General features: G+C 54.6%; 1 protein-coding gene across 1 annotated transcript; it reads right to left on the bottom strand.

Moving 5' to 3' along the window:
• Positions 1 to 1,425: 1,425 nt before the first annotated feature.
• Positions 1,426 to 24,587, bottom strand: LOC144490232 (neurogenic locus notch homolog protein 1-like; the record flags this gene model as incomplete). The annotated part of the gene is made up of 15 exons (XM_078208027.1): positions 1,426 to 4,321; positions 5,436 to 5,533; positions 5,893 to 6,040; positions 6,773 to 7,074; positions 9,334 to 9,499; positions 10,204 to 10,297; positions 14,403 to 14,619; positions 15,745 to 15,893; positions 16,863 to 17,279; positions 18,467 to 19,041; positions 19,155 to 19,267; positions 19,869 to 20,126; positions 21,324 to 21,456; positions 21,964 to 22,148; positions 24,434 to 24,587. Coding segments are annotated over 15 exons (4,362 nt in total), but the record flags the coding sequence as incomplete, so codon positions are not given.
• Between the last annotated feature and the right edge of the window lie 344 nt (positions 24,588 to 24,931).

Genomic DNA, 24,931 nt, shown 5'->3' with positions numbered 1-24,931 from the left:
TGGATTGGCCGTGCCAAAATTGCCCCTTAGAGTCCCGGGATGTGTGGTGGAGGGGAATTAGTGGAGTAAATATGTGGGGTTATGGGGGGATAGGGCCTGGGTCAGACACTCTGTCAGAGTGTCAGTACAGACTCGATGGGCTGAATGGCCTCCTTCTGCACTGTAGGGATTCTATGATGACATCACTGGAGCTTTCTGGAAGGTTCTCCACATCCATCTCTCAGGGAGTGACATCACTGACATTGCTCCTTACGCACATGCTCAGTAGCTATCATTAACGTTAATCCTTTCCTTGTGTCGTTTGGTGTCAAATTTTGATTTGATTTATTGTATACAGTGAAAAGTACTGTTTCTTGCGCGCTGCACAAAGCATACCGTTCATAGAGAAGGAAAGGAGAGGGTGCAGAATGTAGTGTTACAGTCATAGCTAGGGTGTAGAGAAAGATCAACTTAATAAAGATTGAATTAAAGCATTGTTAGAGAGTTTATAAGAGTTAGTGTTTTAGAAGCAGAGAACGAGGGTGAACGAAAGAACTCGAGGGTACGCTGGGCACAGCTTGCAGCAAATCGCCAAGTCCGACGCCATCTTGAATTGTTCCCACGCATAAAGGTGCTATATAAATGCACGTTGTTATCTTTCAGTTCAATGAGATACTTGAGGAAGTGAGTGTGCCCAGAGTCAGGAACTGAAGGAAATGAGCAGGGTCAGGTTGTCGAGCAGATCTAGATGTCCTTGCCGCAGCTTTATTGTTATTAGAACCTTTTACAAAAAGCAGTGAACAGAAAATACAAACAGATTTTGAGCCTCGGGCCCCTCGGGGCGGCTGCTATAACCACGGGAGGGTTTCACACGGGTAGTTTGAAGTCACGTTTTCTCGCTTACATCATACAGATTTCTGAAACAAAATCATTTAATAAAAAACCGTTTATTTACAGCGCTTACAGAAATGGCCTTGAACCTGAACAGCCCAATCGTCCTGTTACACAGTCTCCTTTTAAAGGCAATCCCCATGTTTCTAATCGAGGGGAGGGGGCGTGGGGGCACTCAGCGCACCCCTGCTTACTAACTCCACCACACCTCGAGGGATCGAGTGTAGAGGAGCTTGTCTGTCCTGTTCCGACCACCCCCCCCCTCCCTCCCCTCGGGATCCAGGGTCGATCCCCCTCCTCCAGCCCCTTCCTCTCCTCTTCAACTCTTCTCCCCATTGGCACGTATTCCTGCTGACACTGAGCCTCTCACTGTAACGTTAGCCAAATATCGTTTGGAGAGGTGGTCAAATTGAGGGGGAGGGGGAACGTCCATGCGGTGGGGGGGGGGGGGGGGGTCAGGGTCTGCAGTGGGGGGGGGGGGGGGATAAATTTGGGTGTGGAACTCGCCTGCTCGCTCACAACAGCCCAAAGCACAAACTCTCTCTCCGTTCCCTTGTGTCTCCCTCCCCCACCCCAGAATAACTTACACGCCATTCGAAAAAATAGTGTCATTATTGTAATAATTCAGATAAACAAAGGCCTTCACGAGGTGGTTACAAAAAAACTAAAGTTAAAAGCCTCTCTTACAAGTGCTCACGTTCCGGGGTTCATTCAGGGGCTGAGACCACGAGAGTCAGTTTAGAATCTTCACCATAACACTGAGAGCTCCAGCTGTGCCGTCTGCCACTGCTCCAGATGTGACCATCGTCCATCCCATCCAACCTGCAGCTGGTTCACCCCTCACAGCACCCCTGGGTGTCTATGTGACTGCACAGCAGTGAGCGAGTGTGTGTGTGTGTGTGTGTGTGTGAGTGTGAGTGTGAGTGTGTGTGTGAGTGTGTGTGTGTGTGTGAGCCACTGTGTGTGTGTGTGTGTGTGTGAGTGTGTGTGTGTGTGAGCCAGTGTGTGTGTGTGTGAGCCAGTGTGTGTGTGTGTGCAAGTGTGTGTGCGTGTGTGAGCCAGTGTGTGTGTGTGTGTGTGTGAGTGTGTAAGAATGTGTGAATTTGAGTTTCAGAGTGTGAGTGTACAAGTGTGATGTGTGCATGCGTGTGAAAGAATTGTAACTGTGTGAATTAATATGTGAATGAGTGTGACTATGTGTGTGCGAGTGAGTGTAAGTGTGAGCGAGTGAGTGTGTGTGTGAGTGAATGAGCGAGTAAGTGAGTGAGTGAGTGAGTGAGTGAGGTGAGTGAGGTGAGTGAGCGAGCGAGTGAGGTGAGTGAGCGAGCGAGCGAGGTGAGTGAGCGAGTGAGTGAGGTGAGTGAGCGAGTGAGTGAGTAAGTGAATGAGTGAGTGAGTGAGTGAGGTGAATGAGGTGAGTGAGTGTGAGTGAGTGAGTGAGTGAGTGAGCGAGTGAGTGAGTGAGTGCGTGAGTAAGTGAATGAGTGAAAGAGTGTGAGTGTGAATGAGTGAGAGAGTGAGTGAGTGAGTGAGCGTGAGGTCCGGTAAGTGTAAACACACATTTACATGGCTCATTTTTAATCCTTTCTCTGGGAGATTCAGAGCTGATATAAATATAAGTCAGACTATTTTATACATTAGCAACAAATCATTTGGCTAAAATGGGTTGACACGAGTATCAGCTATATAATTTTGTTTTAAAAAGGTGTCAGGTTTCTACACAAGTTACAGTCTCTAACTGCCTGGGCTGGTGATGGAGAGTTCAGCAATCACACGCTGGTTTCTCAATCACCAACAAATAAAATCCATCCATGAATTAAATTAAAAAACGCAATAAAAATGGAAAAGTACATAAATAAATTAAACAAAAGCAAAGAACAAAACTGCCCCGTCCGCGTTTGTCTAAAACCCAACGCCAAACAGAAACTTAAAGTCCAATCCAAGGCTCTCCCATCGCCCAATCAGATGCTTCAGTCGGTCCCCCTCCATCTCTGAGAGGTCTGAACCCGGCAATGAGCTCGATGTGGTCGGGGGGCTTTGGGGACGAGAGGAGGGTCTCGGGGGAGGGCACGGGGGGGGGGAAGGGAGGGGGTTAGTTTCACTTGAAGACCTGGTCAGAGAGGTGTCCCATTTGGGAGTGCATGCTGGTCGGGGGACTGGAGATGCCTTCTGACCAATCCGACATGTTGGAGTGCGGAGAGGAGCTTGACCATTGGTCAGGGGATTCGGGGGATGGGGTGAGGAAAGGGTGGTCGGCCAATGGGAAGGGGTGGTTCGGGGTGTTGTCCATGGAGGAAGAGTATCCGTGCTGCGAAGGGGGAGTCAGGAACTGGGTGGTGGCCATGGAGCTTGGCATTGTCGTCTGCACCAGCTGGCTTTCCTGAACGGAAGTCATGTGAATGGGGAGGTTGCTGCCTCCCATTGGGGGTAAATCATTCTGCCTCGAATCACTGCAGTAGCTCTGACTCGTGGGGTGAGTGTTTCCATTGGACATGGCGTTGAGTGGTTGCATGCCCTGTGACTGCTGCTGCATCAGATGGGGCTGTGCCAGCCTAGTGTTGTTGGGCAGAGCCTGGTAGTTTACAATCTGAGATAACGATGTGTTGGGCATGCCGTTGTGTAAGGAGGTCATCATCCTGTGCTGGTTCTGCTGGAGCCCCCCGGTCTGGGTGTTCCTCAGGCCGTTGTAGGGATTCTGGGCCATTCCAGCCTGCATCCGAGCCAGCCAATCGCACTGGCCTCTCATAGTCCCAGCTCCTCCCAGGCTCATGCCCATTGAAGCATTTCCCATTGGCTGCCCGTTGGAGGTGGGGAGATGAGAGAGATGAGGAGTCACCGATTCAAAGACCATCCTGTTGGACCCACTCAGGGCCAGCTCCTGCTTGCTGCCCATGCCCAGGTGGCCCAGATTCAGGTGCCCATCCCCAGTTAACCCTTGCAAGTGATTGAGTTGAATGGTGGGCGATTGCTGGAATGGTGACGTCAAGAGAGGAGGAGAAGACACGTCGGAGAGGTAGGTGTGGGAGGATTCCATGGAATCAACAGGAGACAGGACAGCCGAGCTGTCCAATAGGCTCCCCTTGCCATCCTGGGATTTCTTCCTCTTTGCCTTGGCCTCTTTGGTCTCCTTGCTGCTCCCGGTCTTGGCGCCATTCTTCCGAGTCTTCTTGCTGTGGCTGGCTGCTTTGAGGTTGGACACGTAGCCATTGGGCGAGCAGATTGGCGGGGAGAGGGTGGTGGTCGCGTTGGGCCCCATTTGTACCTGGGGGCTCCTCACCAGGTTGTATTCGTCCAGCAGCCTCACGATGTCGTGGTGCATGCGGTCCTGGGCAATGTCTCCAGGCAGACGGTCCATGTGGTCAGTGATCTCACGGTTAGCAAAGTGTTCGAGCAGGAGTTTGCCTGTCTCGTAACTCCCTTCCCGAGCTGCCAGGAACAGCGGCGTCTCTTCCTGGGGGGAGACAGAGGAACCAGAGATTAACAAGGGTCAAACCCGGAAGGAGAGACAAAGTCAAACACACTAAAGCCTATAGAATCCCTACAGTGCAGAAAGAGGCCATTCGGCCCATTGAGTCTGCACCGACCACAATCCCACCCAGTCCCTATCCCCATAACCCCAGGCATTTACCCTTGCTAGTCCCCCTGACACTAAGGTCAACTTAGCATGGCCAATCCACTTAACCAGCACATCTTTCGGACTGTGGGATGAAACCGGAGCACCCGGAGGAAACCCACGCAGACACGGGGAGAACATGCAAACTCTGCACAGACAGTGACCCGAGCCGGGAATCGAGCCCGGGACCCTGGTGCTGTGAGACTGTGCCACCGTACCACCCCAAGTAACAATGCATAACATCCAATCATCCAGCACAGGAGGCCATTCAGCCCATCGTGCCTATGTGGTCCCTTTGAAAGAGCGACCCCAATTAATCCAATCTCACCCTTGATTCTTTCCCACTGTCCTGGAAATTATTTCTTTTTCCAGTATTTCTCCAGTTCCCTTTTGAAAGTTCCTGTTGAATCTGCTTCCGCCGCCTTTTCAGGCAGCACCTTCCAGATCATAGAAATCATAGAATCCTTACAGTGCAGAAGGAGGCCATTCGGCCCATCGAGTCTTGCACCGACCACAATCCCACCCAGGCCCTATCCCCACATATTTACCCGCTAATCCCTCTAACCTACGCATCTCAGGACTCTTAAGGGGCATTTTTTTTTTAACCTGGCCAATCAACCTAACCCGCACATCTTTGGGAGGAAACCGGAGCACCCGGAGGAAACCCACGCAGACACGAGGAGAATGTGCAAACTCCACACAGACAGTGACCCAAGCCGGGAATCGAACCCGGGACCCCGGTGCTGTGAGGCAGCAGTGCTAACCACTGTGCTACCGTGCCGCCCAAATCTACATTCCCTGACCGGGAACAACTCGCCGAGTAAAATAAAATCTGTTCCCAGCTCCCCTCCTCTATTTTTCTGCTGATTATCTCCTGCGCCTGTCTATCGGTGCCCCCTTACCACTCGCCTCCGCACTCACCCCCGTGTCAGTATAGCTCCCGTTTCCTTACCTTGTTGTCCTGCATGTCCTTATTGGCTCCGTTTTTAAGGAGCACCATTGTTGCCTCCACGTTGTTGACGGCAGCTGCCCAGTGCAGGGCCGATTTTCCTGGGAACACAAACACATCCTGTCAGTACCAGTGACCCCGGGCCTGACTGCAGGGTTCAATCAGTGACCTCTGACCCCGGCAGCCCACCTCTAAACAGCGAACTCGCACTCTGCATTCAGCGAGTGACCTCTGAACCCACCTTTCACCTGCGATCAGTGACCCCTGACCCCAATACACCTCTAATAAGTCACTCCCAAGCCACCCATTTGACCCAGTATGAGATTCCCACCCCCCCAGCAACCTCCCCATCCCAGCTCCCCCTACCCCAGCCCCCCCCCCCAGCACCGCCCCCATCCCAGCCCCTCCTACCCAGCCCCCCCCCCCCCCCCCCCCCCCCGGCGATCAGGCAGCCTCGTACCAAAGTCGTCCACGGCGTTGACATCCGCGTGACAATTCACCAGCTCCTCCACCATCCCCTCCACAGCCAGGCGAGCAGCCAGGATTAGGGGCGTGGTCCCATCGTGCATCCGCGCGTCCAAATCAGTCGCTCGGTTCCGGATCAGAATCTGCCAATCAAACAATGACGGATCAGGAACGCGGACCGGGAACGCGGACCGGGAACGCGGACAGGGAACGCGGACAGGGAACGCGGACAGGAAACACAGACCAAGAACACTAGCACGGGGAGAGTGCAGGGACACGGGGAGGGCGCAGGGACACGGGGAGGGCGCAGGGACGCGGGGAGGGCGCAGGGACGCGGGGAGGGCGCAGGGACGCGGGGAGGGCGCAGGGACGCGGGGAGGGCGCAGGGACGCGGGGAGGGCGCAGGGACGCGGGGAGGGCGCAGGGACGCGGGGAGGGCGCAGGGACGCGGGGAGGGCGCAGGGACGCGGGGAGGGCGCAGGGACGCGGGGAGGGCGCAGGGACGCGGGGAGGGCGCAGGGACACGGGGAGGGCGCAGGGAGGGCGCAGGGACACGGGGAGGGCGCAGGGACACGGGGAGGGCGCAGGGAGGGTGCAGGGACGCGGGGAGGGCGCAGGGAGGGCGCAGGGACGGCGCTGGGTTGCGGGGGGTGCAGGGACGCGGGGGGGTTGGGCGGGGGGGTGGTGTGGTGGGGGGGGTGGTGTGGTGGGGGGGGTGGTGTGGTGGGGGGGGTGGTGTGGTGGGGGGGGTGGGGGGGGGGGGGGAGTTGTCCATTCCCTCTAGGCTTTTCCCCATTAATACCGGATCGGGATGGATCCTGTGCTCGGACTGGGTGACATTGTGGTGAAAGTGGGACTCGAAGCCCTGAACGCACCTGGAAAACTCCCTGGGCGTCGGCAGCCACGGCAGCGTGGAGCGGAGTCCTGCCCATGTTGTCCTGGATGTTGGCATCAGCGCTGGATTCCAGGAGGCGTTTGGCAGCATCGGAGCGAGCATAGCGAGCCGCCAAGTGGAGGGCGGTCTCACCCGTGCGGTCCGTCTGGTTGTGGAGGCTGGCACCCTGGTAGATAAAATCAGAGATCAGATTGCCCGAGGCGTCGTCCACTTCCTCCTCACTATTGGCCGACTCCAGACCCCCCCCACTGCATGAGGCGATCATCAGAGGGGTGAAGCCATCTGTGGACACAAACCGGGGAATGAGCGTCAGTAACACCGCACGGCGAGCTTGTCCCACACCCACCCCCCTGCCCGCACCCCCACCCACACCCCCACCTCCTGCCCACACCCACCCCCCTGCCCGCACCCCCACCCACACCCCCACCTCCTGCCCACACCCACCCCCCCTGCCCACACCCACCCCCTGCCACACCCACCCCCCTGCCCGCACCCCACCCACACCCCCACCTCCTGCCCACACCCACCTCCCCGCCCAACCCACCCCCCTGCCCACACCCACCCCCCTGCCCGCACACCCACCCACACCTCCTGCCCACACCCACCCCCCTGCCCGCACCCCCACCCACACCCCCTGCCCGCACCCCCACCCACACCCCCACCCCCTGCCCAATCCCACCCCCCTGCCCGCACCCCCACCCACACCCCCACCCCCTGCCCACTCCCACCCCCCTGCCCGCACCCCCACCCACACACCCACCCCCCTGCCCACACCCACCCCCTGCCCCACACCCCACCCCCCTGCCCACACCCACCCCCCTGCCCGCCCACCCACCCACACCTCCTGCCCACACCCACCCCCCTGCCCGCACCCCCACCCACACCCCCACCTCCCGCCCACACCCACCCCCCTGCCCACACCCCCACCCACACCCCATCCACAGCCACCCCCCTGCCCGCACCCCCACCCACCCCCCTGCCCGCACCCCCACCCACACCCCCACCTCCTGCCCACGCCCACCCCCCCTGCACACCCACCCCCCTGCCCGCACCCACCCCCCTGCCCGCACACCCACCCACACCTCCTGCCCACACCCACCCCCCTGCCCGCACCCCCACCCACACCCCACCTCCTGCCCACACCCACCCCCCTGCCCACACCCCCACCCACACCCCCATCCACAGCCACCCCCCTGCCCGCACCCCCACCCACCCCCCCTGCCCGCACCCCCACCCACACCCCCACCTCCTGCCCACGCCCACCCCCTGCCCACACCCCCACCTCCTGCCCACAGCCACCCCCCTGCACGCACCCCCACCCCCACCTCCTGCCCACACCCACCCCCCTGCCCGCACACCCACCCACACCTCCTGCCCACCCCCACCCACACCTCCTGCCCACACCCACCCGCCCTGCCCGCACCCCCACCCACACCCCCACCTCCTGCCCACACCCACCCCCCTGCCCGCACCCCCACCCACACCCCCACCTCCTGCCCACTCCCACCCCCCTGCCCGCACCCCCACCCACACCGGGAATGAGTGTCAGTAACACCGCACGGTGAGTTCGTCCCACATTCACATAGTGTGTTGTATATTATATACAGTGTGTTATATATTATATCCAGTGTGTTGTATATTATATACAGTGTGTTATATATTATATCCAGTGTGTTGTATATTAATATGCAGTGTGTTGTATATTATATGCAGTGTGTTGTATATTATATGCAGTGTGTTGTATATTATACACAGTGTGTTGTATATTATATGCAGTGTGTTGTATATTATACACAGTGTGTTGTATATTATATACAGTGTGTTATATATTAAATGCAGTGTGTTGTATATTAAATGCAGTGTGTTGTATATTAAATGCAGTGTGTTGTATATTATATGCAGTGTGTTGTATATTATATGCAGTGTGTTGTATATTATATACAGTGTTGTATATTATATACAGTGTGTTGTATATTATATACAGTGTGTTGTATATTATATACAGTGTTATATATTATATACAGTGTGTTGTATGTTATATACAGTGTGTTATATATGATATACAGTGTGTTGTATATTATATACAGTGTGTTGTATATTATATACAGTGTGTGTGTATTATATACAATGTGTTGTATATTATATACAGTGTGTTGTGTATTATATAGTGTGTTGTGTATTATATGCAGTGTGTTGTATATTATATGCAGTGTGTTGTATATTATATACAGTGTGTTGTGTATTATATACAGTGTGTTGTATATTATATACAGTGTGTTGTATATTATATACAGTGTGTTGTGTATTATATTCAGTGTGTTGTATATTATATACAGTGTGTTGTGTATTATATACAGTGTGTTGTGTATTATATACAGTGTGTTGTGTATTATATACAGTGTGTTGTATATTATATGCAGTGTGTTGTATATTATACGCAGTGTGTTGTATATTATATGCAGTGTGTTGTATATTATATGCAGTGTGTTGTATATTATACGCAGTGTGTTGTGTATTATATACAGTGTGTCTATAAGCTACCTGGGCCTCTGACATTGACGTCCATACAGTCAGACTCAATCTCGCCCTGCGGAGGGGTGGGGGCCATGGTGGGCGGTCGGAGATCTGCAGCATCCAGATGTTGTTGTGTCCACTGCCTGTGGTCAGTGTGGTCCTCACGGTTCACCAATATCACCTGTTCCTCAAACTGCCCGAGAGAGAAAACAGAACAAAACCGATCGATATTCGTCCACACAGAGAGGGGGAGAGAAGGAGAGAGAGAGAGAGGGAGACAGAGAGACAGTGAGAGAGGGAGACAGAGAGACAGAGAGAGAGACAGAGAGAGACACAGAGAGAGAGAGGGGAGAGACAGAGAGAGAGGGAGGGAGAGAAAGAGAAGGAGACAGAGAGAGAGGGAGACAGAGACAGAGACAGAGAGAGAGACAGAGAGAGAGACAGAGAGAGAGACAGAGAGAGAGACAGAGAGAGAGACAGAGAGAGAGAGAGGGAGAGAGAGAGGGAGAGAGAGAGGGAGAGAGAGAGGGAGAGAGACAAAGAGAAGGAGACAGAGAGAGAGACAGAGAGAGAAACAGAGAGACAGAGAGAGAGAGACAGAGAGAGAGGGAGGAGAGACAGAGAGAGGGAGGGAGAGACAGAGAGAGAGGGGGGAGAGACAGAGAGAGGGAGGGAGAGACAGAGAGAGAGGGGGAGAGACAGAGAGAGGGGGGGAGAGACAGAGAGAGGGGGGGAGACAGAGAAGGGGGAAAGACAGAGAGGGGGGAAAGACAGAGAAGGGGGGAGACAGAGAGGGGGGAAAGACAGAGAAGGGGGGAGAGACAGAGAAGGGGGGAGACGGAGGGGTGGAGAGACAGAGGGAAAGTTGAAGGGAGCGTGTTGTATAGGATGTCTTACCTTGAACCTCTTGGTGTCAGTGCCGCTGTCATCAGCCCAGTGCTCATTCTGATTATCGTCCATTAGCGCTCCATCAGAAACATTCTTCAAGGGCCTGCGGACAGTTCATTATCAGGAGTGAGTGACCTCGGCAATCCCCTCCTTATCTCATCACTCCCTGACCAGATAGAGCAACTATCCATCCATTGACTCTGTCTACACTTCCCACTCCCTCGGCAAAGCAGCCGGCATAATTAAGGACCCCACGCACCCCGGACATTCTCTCTTCCACCTTCTTCCGTCGGGAAAAAGAATTGTAGAATTGTAAAATGCTCCCGATCCTCAGGCTTACCACTTTTGCGGGGGCACGGTGGCACAGTGGTTATCACTGCTGCCTCACAGCGCCAGGGTCCCAGGTTCAATTCCCAGCTTGGGTCACTGTCTGTGTGGAGTTTGCACGTTCGCCCCGTGTCTGCGTGGGTTTCCTCCGGATGCTCCAGTTTCCTCCCATAGTCCAAAGATGTGTGGGTTACGTTGATTGGCCATGCTAAATTGACCCTAGTGTCAAGTGGATTAGCAGGTTAAATGCTTGAGGTTGCGGGAATGGGGCCTGGGTGGGATTGTAGTCGGTACAGACCCGATGGGCTGAATGGCCTCCTTCTGCACTGTAGGGATTCTATGAAGTTGATCTTTCTCTACACCCTAGCTATGACTGTAACACTACGTTCTGCACTCTCTCCTTTCCTTCTCTATGAACAGTATGCTTTGTCTGTGCAGCGCGCAAGAAACAATACTTTTCACTGAATGTTAATACATGTGACAATAATAAATCAAATCAAAATAATCACTAATCAGACCTGCCAGAAAACAATGAGAGAGAGAGAGGGGATATTTTTCCCTTCAAATCGATATTCCAGAGTTCTCCGAGTGGGAAAATGTGAAGGATGAGTGGGAGTAATTGTAGAAGAGCCTCTTTCAACATTGAGGAATGAGTTAGAGGGATGGAAACACAGAGTGTTACAGAGCCACTTCATTCCATATCTGAGACAGGTGACGACTGGAAGTTACGGACGGTGGGCTTTCCCTTCCTGTGTCCGAGTGGGACTTCAGCCCCTCACCCAGTCCCACCGCAGAGAGCTGCCGCCAACCTGATTGGCTGCTATCTCTCCAATCCCTGCAGCAACAATGGCAGAAGTGGAACATCAGATGCCAGCCTGGGCCCGAGTCCCGGGGCCCTGGGCCCAAGTCCCGGGGCCCTGGGCCCAAGTCCCTGGGCCCGAGTCCCGGGGCCCTGGGCCCGAGCCCCTGGGCCCGAGTCCCGGGGCCCTGGGCCCGAGTCCCGGGGCCCTGGGCACGAGTCCCGGGGCCCTGGGCCCAAGTCCCTGGGCCCGAGTCCCGGGGCCCTGGGCCCGAGCCCCTGGGCCCGAGTCCCTGGGCCCGAGTCCCGGGGCCCTGGGCACGAGTCCCGGGGCCCTGGGCACGAGTCCCGGGGCCCTGGGCACGAGTCCCGGGGCCCTGGGCACGAGTCCCGGGGCCCTGGGCACGAGTCCCGGGGCCCTGGGCACGAGTCCCGGGGCCCTGGGCACGAGTCCCGGGGCCCTGGGCACGAGTCCCGGGGCCCTGGGCACGAGTCCCGGGGCCCTGGGCACGAGTCCCGGGGCCCTGGGCACGAGTCCCGGGGCCCTGGGCACGAGTCCCGGGGCCTTGGGCACGAGTCCCGGGGCCTTGGGCCCGAGTCCCGGGGCCTTGGGCCCGAGTCCCGGGGCCCTGGGCACGAGTCCCGGGGCCCTGGGCCCGAGTCCCTGGGCACGAGTCCCGGGGCCCTGGGCACGAGTCCCGGGGCCCTGGGCCCGAGTCCCTGGGCACGAGTCCCGGGGCCCTGGGCACGAAGGGACTGGGGGTGGAGGGAGGGCAAATGGGAGTCCAGGGAAACGGCTGGGAGGGGGAGCTCCAGTGGCTGCTGGACCTTAAAGGTGGACCTCTGCAGCCAAGGGGGGCCTTCAGAAGGAGCTGCAGCCCCCCCTCCCTCCCTACGATCGAGGCCCATTCTTTTTCGGGGTAAGTTTATTTTCCCACGGCGGGTAAATCCTCCTGCCAGCTGGGCAGAAACAGCCATTGTGACCAAAAGGATCTCAGTTTGGACAAGAGCAAACTCCCCTTCCCAGGCCTTGCCGACCCCAGTGTAAATCACCGTGGGGCCGGGGAAGATTATTTTTTAAGTAAATCGCCCATTAGCCCCCAATATTGTTTCCAATTCCAGGCTCCACACCTTAGGAAGGATGTCAAGATCTTGGAGAGGGAGCGGAGGAGATTTACTGGAATGTTCCAGGTACGAGGGACGTTCGGTGAATGCGGGAGATTATGGGCCTGTTAGCGTGAGTGTGTACATGAACAGAGCACTGAGATATTTAGAGATGAAGCAGACATTGAGTGAAAGCGAATCAGCGAAAGGCTGAGTGTGTAAGAACACGAGAGAGAGAGAGAGAGAGAGAGAAAATAGACACACACAGAAATAAAAGAGTAAATGGGGAGAGCAACAGCAACAGAATAAGAGGCAGAAAATCCAAACAGACACAGAGAGAGCGACAGAGACACACACACACACTCACACACACACACACACGCACACGCACACGCACGCACACGCACGCACACGCACACACACACGCACACACAGAGACACACACACACGCACGCACACACACACACACACAGACACACACACACACGCACACACAGAGACACACACACACACACACACACACAGAGACACACACACACACACACACACACAGAGACACACACACACACGCACACACACACACACACACAGAGACACACACACACACACACACGCACACACAGAGACACACACACACACAGAGACACACACACACACACACACGCACACACACACACACACAGAGACACACACACGCACACGCACGCACACGCGCACACACACACACACACACAGAGGCAGATACACACACACACACACACGCACACACAGAGGCAGATACACACACACACACACACACACAGAGGCAGATACACACACACACACGCACACACAGAGGCAGATACACACACACACACGCACACACAGAGGCAGATACACACACACACACACGCACACACAGAGGCAGATACACACACACACGCACACACAGAGGCAGATACACACACGCACACACAGAGGCAGATACACACACGCAGATACGCACACACAGAGGCAGATACACACACGCAGATACGCACACACAGAGGCAGATACACACACACACACGCACACACAGAGGCAGATACACACACACACACACGCACACACAGAGGCAGATACACACACGCAGATACGCACACACACACGCACACAGAGGCAGATACACACACACACACACGCACACACACACAGAGGCAGATACACACACACACACGCACACACACACAGAGGCAGATACACACACACACACACACAGATACGCAGACAAACAGAGAGACAAACAGACGCACACACACACAGACAGACACACAGACAGACACACATACAAACAGAGAGACAAACAGACACACACAGACAGACAGACACACAGACAGACACACATACAAACAGAGAGACAGACGCACACACAGAGAGGTCGGGATTTTACCGCTTTGCTCGAGCGGGATCTGAAATTCCCGCCCGAGGTCAACGGACATTTCCGTTCTCCGCCCCCTCGCCCGCTCCGATTCCGCGGCAGGCCGGGTGGTGAAGTTCCGGCGAGAGAGAGAGATAGAGAGAGCGGCAGGTAGAAACAGAGAGACACACACACACACACACACACACACACACACACAAATAGAGGGGGACACAGAGACAAACAAAGACAAACACACAGACAGGGGCACAGACACAGACACGGAGAGAGACACACACACACACACAAGACTGTAAAATAGAATTGCAATTAACGTACAGCACAGAAACAGGCCATTCAGCCCAATGGTGTATGCTTGCTTTATGAGTGAGTGAGTGGACATTGCTGTTACGGGGCAGCCATTGTGTCAAGCCGCTGTGACCCAGAGTATGAATGTTAGTTTAAACAAACACCTGGATTTGAAACGGAGAAGCTGTGTGTTAGACAATCACATAAATAGGCTGGAAATCTCCCCCTACACTGAGCCCTGCTCTTTGCAACAGATAAACCACTGACAGCAAATGGATCAAACACCCAACTTACTTCAACCCAACCGAATCCTCGCCCACTGGCTCCCGGCGCTTCTTCTTACTGCTCTCCGTGACCTTGAAACCTTCAGGGAACCACAGCTGGCCGTGCTCGCGATGCCTCTTGCGGGAGACCAGCACCCCCATCCCAATGAAGGCAAGGAAGATAAGCACTGACACCACCACATACATGGGGTAAAGGTTAACGTCAGGAGGAGTCAGATCATTCTTACCTGGAGAGAGGGAAGAAGGAGGAATTTATCAAACCACACTGCATCAGAGAGAGAGGAAAAGAGAGAAAGCGAGAGAGGGCAGTGAAGAAAGACAAGCGTGAAGGAGTGAGCGAGAGAGAGAGAGAAAGACAGCAAGAGAGAGATGGAGAGACAAAGAGAAGGACAGAGATGGAGCGAGACAGAAAGAGAGAGACCGAGGCAGGAAGAAAGAGTCAGAGTGAACAGTGAAGAGAGACAAGTGTGAAAGAGCGAGAGAGAGAGAGAAAGAGAGATGGAGAGACAGTGAAGGAAAGATAGAAGGACAGAAAAGAGATGGACACAGACAAAGAGAGAGAGATGGAGAGAGACAGAAAGAGAAATAGAAACAGAGAGACCGAGGCAGGAAGAGAGAGTCAGAGAGGGCAGTGGAGAGAGACAAGTGTGAAAGAGCGAGTGAGAGAAAGAGAGATGGAGAGACAGTGAAGGAAAGAGATGGACACAGACAAAGAGAGATGGAGAGAGACAGAAAGAGACCGAGGCAGATAGAGTCCAAGGGACGGAGAGAGTCAGACGGACAGAGAGAGATGGAAAGGCGGATGGAGGAAGAGAGGGAGATGCACTCGGAGTATGTGCAGAGTTTAAAACCACAAGTGTTACATTTTATACAGGAGCACGGAAAGAAATTATGATTCCGTCAGTGTGATAAACTCTTGGAATGAGGTCAGTTAAACGATGCATAATCAGAATTGCAAAAAGAAATAAACGGAAGAGAGAAAAAAGTCCCAAAACACTCCCAGGTCTTATTTCTTTTTTTCTTCTTTAGACTTGAAGGAAGTCGAACTCTCGTCTCTGGCGAAGGGAAAGGATTTAGCAATCATCAAATTAGCACAGCGGGATTAATCTGTCAAAATCTCGGGAATTACAAACTGATCCCAACTACAAAGACATCAACTTCCCAACCACTCCGATCAATTCTTTTTTTTGCCTTAATGATTTGGCAGCAGATAACTCAGGGCAGGGACTGCCCTTTGAGATGCTGCTAATTATACCGTCGGATGATGCATCATTCCTTTCCTTTCTCCCTCCCCTCCCCGCCTTTTTCAAAGGTAGGGGGCAGGTTAAAGGTGATCCGAAACTCTCACTTACTCTGCACAACCTCGATGTTGTACGGGAGCTGGAGGCTGCCGCGGGAAGCCATGGCACCCAGGAAAGCTGCCACATCCGTCGCACTGGCAAAACAGTCTGAGAAAGCCTGGTAGCATTGCCGGTTATCAATTTCCAGATACACAATCGATCTAGGGTAGGAACAATAAAGATCTCGCATTTATACAGTACCTTTCACTCCCTGAAGACATCCCAAAATGCTGCACAGGTGATGTGAAATCTAGGCACCGTTTGTACACAGCAGGATCCCACAAGTATTTCTGGGACATGGGCATCGCTGGCTGGGCCAGCATTTATTGCCCATCCCTAAATGCCCCTTGAGAAGGTGGTGGTGAGCTGATCTTGAACCCGCTGCAATCCATGTAATGTAGGTACACTCATAGTGCTGTTAGGGAGGGAGTTCCAGGATTTTGACCAGTGACTGTGAAGAAATGGCGATATATTTCCAGTCAGGACGGTGTCTTGGAGGGGAACCTCCAGGTGGTGGTATTCCCCAGGTATCTGCTGCCCTTGTCCTCCTAGATGGTAGTGGTTGAGGGTTTGGAAGGTGCTGCCTAAGGAGCCTTGGTGAGTTGCCACAGTGCATCTTGTAGATGGTACACACGGCTGCTGCCACTGTGCATCGGAGGTGGAGGGAGTGAATGCTTGTGGATGGGGTGCCAATCAAGCGGCTGCTTTGTCCTGGATGGTGTTGAGCTTTGTTGGAGCTGCACCCATCCAGGCAAGTGGGGAGTATTCCATCAAACTCCTGACTTGTGCCTTGTAGATGGTGGACAGGCTCTGGGGAGTCAGGAGGTGAGTTACTCACCGCGGGATTCCCAGCCTCTGACCTGCTCTGGTAGCCACTGTGTTTATGTGGCTGGGTCCAGTTTAGTATCTGGTCAACGCTAACCCCCAGGATGTTGACAGTGGGAGATTCAGCGATGGTGATGTCACTGAATGTCATGGGGTTAATGTCTCTCGTTGGACATGATCCAATATTCTGTTTGAGGGACAGATATTGGCCCCGTCACGGGGGGGGGGGGAATTCCCTATTATCCCTACGGAATGGCTGTGTGGAGTTTCCACCCACAAGGCGGACAGTGTGTGTGTGTACTTACCCTTTGACCTCCTGCTGGTCCAACTCCCTGCGGAGTCTCGGGTTCACTGTTGTGTAGAGGGAGCGTTTAGCGCGGCTGAAAACATCGATAACTGCCTCCAGCGATCGCTTGGCGTGGTGTTTGTGTAACTCTGCCTCATTCCCGAAGTACGGATAGACCATCATGTCGCCCCCGGCATGCTTCTTAAACTTCACGTTGGTGTGCAGGATACGGCTGAGCCCACGGAGAAATCCCACGGAATTGTTCTGGAGCTGTTCGGGGGGCACCAGGACAATGAGGACCAGCGTGCCGTCTGCCAGCTTCTGGGGCTTGTCGTGGGCACAGTCCAGACCGTCCCATTCACACTCAATATTGTTACAGCCCTGGTCGCAATGTCCATCTCCATAATGGTCCTCACAGTACTGGTCATACAGGGGGCTTCCGGGAGGGAATCAGGGAAAACTCAGTTAATCAGCGTCAGGACACAGTGAAGATTCATCACATTCTTTTCCACAATCCATCAATCACCCACCCCCCTCTCCTTCCACCCACCCCTCCCCGAGTCCCCAGCTCCATTGCCACTCCCCCATCCTCTCCTCCTACCTTCCCCCGCTCTCCCCCCACCCCCCCAGCACTAATCCCAACCCCCCCCCCCACACCTCAGTCCTCACTCTGCACACTCCTAAACTGCTCTTCCAACTCTCTCTCTCTCTCTCTCTATGCCTCTGCCTCTCTCTCTCTCCGTCTGTCCCTCTCTTGTTGCCTCTCTCTGTGTTTGTATCTTTTTCCCCCTCTCTCTCTCTCTCTCTCTCCCCCCCCCCCCCGCCCCCCCCCCCCCCACAGTGACTGTACCTTGGGGGTCGACCTCCCTGATGCTGCCTGCACTGATTGTGGTGCCTGTCTCTTTAAACCAGCGCCGCAGAAGAGGTGTGACCTGACTGGAGGGACCAATGGGGACTGGGAGTGAGTGATCACTGCGGAGGGTGGAGTGCTCTCTGGGGCAGAATCATCGAGCAGCCACGTGGTCAGTGTGTAGAAGCGGGAGCTCTGCCCCAGGGCAGGCCTGGGCTGGGGACCCCCGTACCCGGTTTCTCTCTCAATAAACACCGTTCGTTCCTAACAAGACCGCAAATGTCTCGGAGGGGCATCGCGCTCTTACACTGCCCGTTCCCCCCCCTCAGTCTGCGGGCTGTCGGCACCCTGTTTATGTCCCTCACCTTGTCAGCGTCCTGCCTGTGTCCCCCTACCTTGGGGCGGCACGGTGGCACAGTGGTTAGCACCGCTGCCTCACAGCGCCAGGAACCCGGGTTCGATTCCCAGCTCGGGTCACTGTCTGTGTGGAGTCTGCACGTTCTCCCCGTGTCTGCGTGGGTTTCCTCCGGGTGCTCCGGTTTCCTCCCACAGTCCAAAGACGTGCTGGTTAGGGAACATTGGCCGAACAGGCGCCGGCGTGTGGCGACTAGGGGATTTTCACAGTAACTTCATTGCAGTGTTAATGTAAGCCGACTTGTGACTGATCAATAAACTTTACTTTTACTTTGTCTGCGCCCTGCCTGTGTCCCCCCCCCCCCCCCCCCCCCCCCCCCCGCCGGTCCATCTCTCCTCAAACCCACTCAGAGACTCACTTGCACCGTGACTCCACACTCTGGCAGTCAAATCCATCGTACAGACAGCCTGCGTTGTTGCAATGTTCGTCGCATTTCCCGTCTCCAAAGTAACGCCAACATTGCAGCGCCTGCGAGCAATTCTTCCAGGGGTCGTTAAAGTTCAGTGAGCAGTCGCCTCCGTCCCAGTCGCAGGTGTGGGTGTTACAATGGGCATCACACACCCGGTTAGTGGCGAGACGGGAACACTGGGGTTTATCACAGCCCAGGTCAATGTTGGGGGGGAGGGTGATGTCTTGCCCGGTTCCCCCTCCAAATTCATAATCCAGGATGAAGCACTGTAACCCGTTAAAGAGCCGGGGGCAGCGGCACTGGTAGAAAGGCTCCGTGGGGACACTCTCGCACGTACCCCCATTGTAGCAGGGGTTGGACTCACAGGGGCTCCGTGTGGGCAGCTGACAGTCCACTCCCCCTCGCCCCAGGGGACAGGCACAGCGAGGCAACCCCCCCGGACTCAACACACACGTCCCCCCGTTCCGACACATCAGATTTCCGCAGGTACTGGCGTGATTCTCGCAGGAAGCCCCCTCGTAACCCTGCGGGGGGAGAGAGAGAGAGGAGGTTCTGATCAGTTACAGGGAGGGTTTGTGTCGCGGGCTTTTAAACACAGTGTCAGGAACACCGGATTCGGAGGTTAAAGGGCACTCACCGGTGGGCACCGACAGATGAAGCCGTGAGCGGTGTTACCGGCGACGGAACAGGACCCACCGTTCCGGCACGGGCGACTTTTGCAGCCGTCAAAGACCCGGTCACACCGGAGACCTGGAGCGAAAGGGAACCGTCAGTACCCGTCCCTTCAATCACCTCGCGGCTAGACCCTCAAACCCCTCCCCCCATACCCCTCCCCTCCTCATAAACCCCCCCGCCGCCCCCCATACCCCTCCCCCTCACAAACCCCCATACCCCTCCCCCTCACAAACCCCCCAAGCCCCTCCCCCATCCCCTTCACGAACCCCCCCATACCCCTCCCCCTCCACAAACCCCCCAAACCGCTCCCCCTCCCTTTCACAAACCCCCCCCAAACTCCTCCCGCTTGCAAACCCCCCCTCAAACCCCTTCCCTCCCCCCTTCACAAACCCCCAACCCCATTCCCCCTCGCAAACCCCCCTAACTCCTCCCCCTCGCAAAACCCCCCTCCCCCTCCCGACTTCACAAATCCCCTCAAACCCCTCCCCCTCACAACCCCTTCAAACCCCTCCCCCTCACAAACCCCCCCGTTCCCCTCCCCCCTCCAAAACCTCCCCAAACCTCTCCCCCCTCCCCGTCGCAAACCCCCCAAGCCAAACCCAACCTCCTCCCTCACCCCCGCCTCCCCTCCCTCACCCCCGCCTCCCCTCCCTCACCCCCGCCTCCCCTCCCTCACCTGTGTAACCTGGCCTGCACTCGCAGTGAAAGGCGTTGACGAGCTGGACGCAGTTCTGGGTCCCTCGGCTGTCACACGGGTTGGACAGACACTCGTTGACGTCACCCTCACAGTGTTCCCCCACAAAACCCGGGGGACAGATGCAGCTGTAACCTCCCACACGGTCAACACAGTGACCCTTGTTAAAACAACGAGGGTCCAATGAGAGAGAGTCAACCTGGGGGTTACAGTCATCCAGGTTTATCTCACAGTGCACACCTGGGAGAGAGGGAAAACTAAAGTTAAAGTTAAAAAGTTAAAGTTCATTTTATTAGTCACCAGTAAGGCTTACATTAACACTGCAATGAAGTTACTGTGAAATTCCCCTGGGAAAGAGAGACTGGAGGAGGGAGAGAGGGAATGAGAGAGAGAGAAAGAGAAAGAGACAAAGAGAGAGACAGAGAGAGGGAGAGAGAGAGAGAGGAAGAGAGAGAGGGGGGATGAGAGAGAGAGAGGGAATGAGAGATAGTGAGAGAGGGAGGGAATGAGAGATAGTGAGAGAGGGAGGGAATGAGATGGGGGAGGGAGAGAGAAAGAGGGGGAGCAAGAGACAGGAGGAAGGAGAGGAAGAATGAGAGACAGGGGGTGGAACAGAGTGAGAGAAAAGTGGGGCCAGAGAGGGGAGAAGAGGGAGGAGAAGAGAGAGAGATCGGGTTCGGAAATGGGAAAACCATCACATGTTCCAGACACAAGAGTTAGATCCAGTTAGTGACAGTCACATTAACAGGATCCAGTTCTGGGTTTACTCACTGAGCATCCTCACTCGCCCCCCTCCAACCCCCATTCGCCCCCCCTCCGACCTCCGCTCGCTCCCTCCAACCCTCATTCGCCCACACACACCCCCTGCAACCTCCACTCACCCCCTCCAACCGTCGCTCCCCCCCACTCGCCTCCCCTCCAATTCCTGCTCGCCCCCCTCCAACCCCCGCTCGCCCCCCCAACCCACACTCGCCCCCCCAACCCACACTCGCCCCCCCCTCCAACCCACACTCGCCCCCCCCTCCAACCCCCGCTCGCCCCCCCTCCAACCCCCGCTCGCCCCCCCTCCAACCCCCGCTCGCCCCCCCTCCAACCCTCGCTCGCCCCCCCAACCCATGCTCGCCCCCCCAACCCATGCTCGCCCCCCCTCCAACCCCTGCTCGCCCCCCCAACCCCTGCTCGCCCCCCCAACCCACGCTCGCCCCCCCCTCCAACCCCCGCTCGCCCCCCCTCCAACCCCCACTCGCCCCCCTCCAACCCCCACTCGCCCCCCTCCAACCTTCACTCACCCCCCTCCAACCCCCACTCGCCCCCTTCCAACCCCCACTCGCCCCCCTCCAACCTTCACTCACCCCCTCCAAAGCCCCCTCCAATCACACGCCCACCTTGAAGATTATCCCTTCCCTCCCCACACCCTCGGGACGCTGTGCCTCGTACCCTGTGTCCCTCGAGGACAGGAACATTTGTAGGTGTTGATGAGGTTGATGCAGGTTCCGCCATTGCCACAGGGCTGAGAGAGACACTCGTTAATCTCCTCGGAGCAGTTAATCCCATGATAACCGGCGACACACTGTCGGATCGGGGAAGAGAAACAAACAGGACCTGGTTAAATACTCATTTCACACAGCCACACCCATCGACATCAAGAACACACAGACGGAACCTTCCGGCAGGAACTTCGAGGCCCCAGGATAGAAATTAAAGAGTCAGCATTGCTCACACTGCTTTCTCAAGACATCCCATAATACTTCATAAACAATGACACTATTTTGAGAGTGTCACAATGAGGGAAATAGGGCAGTTGAGCACAGCAAGATCCCACCAGCTGCAATGTGATAAAGACCAGATTGATGGATCAGTATTGGTCCCAGGACACCGGACAGAATTGCCCCCGTTCTTCATCCAAACAAACCCCGGAGTCTCTGAGGTCCAGCTGAATGGACGGACAAGATCTCAGTTTAACAGAACATCCAATAAGCCGAGCCTCGAACTCCCACCCTTAATCCCTGACCCCTCCTGGAGTGAAACCTGACACTGACCCCTGACCTCCAGTGTCACTGACCACCAGACGCCTCACCTCGCAGGAGTAGCCACCCAGGTAGTCGGTGCACGTGGCTCCGTTCTGGCATGGGTTCGGCGCGCATTCATCCACCTGCTCCTGGCAGTAGCTGCCGGTATAACCAGCCTGACAGCGGCAGTGGTGGGTGTTCCCGGCATCAATGCAGAGGCCACTGTTCCGACACAACTGGTCTGTTTCCACCCCTGCAGAACAGAATAAAGTTTTAAAGTTTATTTATTAGTCACAAGTAAGGCTTACATTAACACTGCAATGAAGTTACTGTGAAATTCCCCAAGTCGCCACACTCCGGCGTCTGTTCGGGTCAATGCACCCTAACCAGCACGTCTTTCAGACTGTGGGAGGAAACCGGAGCACCCGGAGGAAACCCACGCAGACACGGGGAGAACGTGTAGACTCCACACAGACAGTGACCCGAGCCGGGAATCGAACCCGGGTCCCTGGTGCTGTGAAGCAGCAGTGCCAACCACTGTGCCACCGTGCTGCCCCGCAACAGCAACAGGTAACAACTGCCTGCAGGCAGCAGCAAGGGCATGTTCAAGAAGGATTTTGATTTGATTTATTATTGTCACATGTATTAACATACAATGAAAAGTATTGTTTCTTGCGCGCTGCACAAAGCATACCGTTCATAGAGAAGGAAAGGAGAGAGTGCAGAATGTAGTGTTACAGTCATAGCTGGGGTGTAGAGAAAGATCAACTTAATGCGAGGTAGGTCCATTCAAAAGTCTGACAGCAGCAGGGAAGAAGTTGTTCTTGAGTGGGTTGGTACGTGACCTCAGACTTTTGTATCTTTTTCCCAACGGAAGAAGGTGGAAGAGGCTATGTAACATGTGCTCTTACATGGGAGTCACATATGTTGCGGATAAAGGGGAACCAGTGGATGTACTGTACTTAGACTTCCAGAAGGCATTTGATATAATGCCACATCAAAGGATATTGGATAAAATAAAAGCTCATGGTATAGGGGGTAACATATTGGCACGGATAGAAGATTGGCTCGCCAACAGGAAGCAGAGAGTAGGCATAAATAGGTAGTTTTCAGGTTGACAAGAGGTAACAAGTGGTGTGCTACAGGGATCAGTACTGGAGCCTCAACTGTTTACAATTTATACAAATGACTGGGATGAAGGGATTGCCAAATTTGTTCCTGATACAGGGAGGTAGGAAAGTAAGTTGTGAAGACAACATAATAAGATTACAAAAAGATATAGATAGGTTAAGTCAATGGGCAAAGATCTGGCAAAAGGAGTATAATGTGGGAAAATGTGAAATTGTCCATTTTACCACAATCAGTAAGGAGAGGCAACAACACCTCCTCCACGATCATCCTCAACTCCGGTGCCCCACAAGGCTGTGTTCTCAGCCCCCTACTATACTCCTTATACACCTATGACTGTGCGGCCAAATTCCCCTCCAACTCGATTTTCAGGTTTGCTGATGACACCACCGTAGTGGGTCGGATCTCAGACAATGACGAGACAGAGTACAGGAATGAGATAGAGAATCTGGTGAACTGGTGCGGCAACAATAATCTCTCCCTCAATGTCAACAAAACGAAGGAGATTGTTATCGACTTCAGGAAACGTAAAGGAGAACATGCCCCTGTCTACATCAATGGGGATGAAGTAGAAAGGGTCGAGAGCTTCAAGTTTTTAGATGTCCAGATCACCAACAACCAGTCCTGGTCCCCCCACGCCGACACTATAGTTAAGAAAGCCCCACCAACACCTCTACTTTCTCAGAAGACTAAGGAAATTTGGCATGTCAGCTACGACTCTCACCAACTTTTACAGATGCACCATAGAAAGCATTCTTTCTGGTTGTATCACAGCTTGGTCTGGGCTCCTGCTCTGCCCAAGACCGCAAGAAACTACAAAACGTCGTGAATGTAGCCCAATCCATCACACAAACCAGCCTCCCATCCATTGACTCTGTCTACACTTCCCGCTGCCTCAGCAAAGCAGCCAGCATAATTAAGGACCCCACGCACTCCGGACATTCTCTCTTCCACCTTCTTCCATTGGGAAAAAGATACAAAAGTCTGAGGTCACGTACCAACCGACTCAAGAACAGCTTCTTCCCTGCTGCTGTCTAAGTTTTGAATGGACTTACCTTGCATTAAGTTGATCTTTCTCTACACCCTAGCTATGACTGTAACACTACATTCTGCACTCTCTCCTTTCCTTCTCTATGAACGGTATGCTTTGTTTGTATAGTGCGCAAGAAACAATACTTTTCACTGTATGTTAATACATGTGACAATAATAAATCAAATCAAATTTAATAAGAAGGATAGAAAATAAACAAAAACAGAAAATGCTGGATAAACTCAGCAGATCAGAGGGCTGATCAGAGGGGTTGAAGGGCATGGGGGTGAGTGGGGGGGGTCGGAGGGCATGGGGGGGTCAGAGGGTGTGGGTGGGGGTCGAAGGGTGTGGAAGGGTACTGGTGTGGGCAGGGGGTTTACCTTGCTGTTTAGCAGCCACCTCACAAGACACGCTGGGCACATCACAGTACAGCCCAGTCCAGCTGCTCCGACACTCACACCGATAGGTGGTGCCAGTCTGCCAACAGGTGCCACCGTTTTTACAAGGCGATGAATCGCACCAACGCACCAGATTCTAGAAAGTAAAAGCAGAGAGAGGATGATTGAAACCCTTTGTAATCTCACCCACCTTACTGACCCCGAGATCAGCTCCTGACCTTATTCTCACCATCTCTTCACCTCCGCAACGCTGCACGACTCCAGCTCCTGCCTCAGAATCATCTCCTTCAGGAACTCTCAATCGCGTCCTGCTTACGCCCAGACTCACTATTCCAACACAGCCCTGGCCAGTGTCCCAGCTCCCACCCTCACTAAACCCAAGCCTCTGGAATGCTGAATGTTTGAGCTGGAGTCACCAATGCTTCTTTCACCAATTCCCTTCAATCTGTGTCCTCTGGTTCTCAATCCTTTTACCAATGG

The sequence above is a fragment of the Mustelus asterias genome, unplaced genomic scaffold (genome assembly GCF_964213995.1).
Source record: "Mustelus asterias unplaced genomic scaffold, sMusAst1.hap1.1 HAP1_SCAFFOLD_3049, whole genome shotgun sequence".
Lineage (NCBI taxonomy): Eukaryota > Metazoa > Chordata > Chondrichthyes > Carcharhiniformes > Triakidae > Mustelus > Mustelus asterias.
Note: the sequence above shows the minus strand (reverse complement) of the source record. Positions and strands in the feature narration are given on the sequence as shown.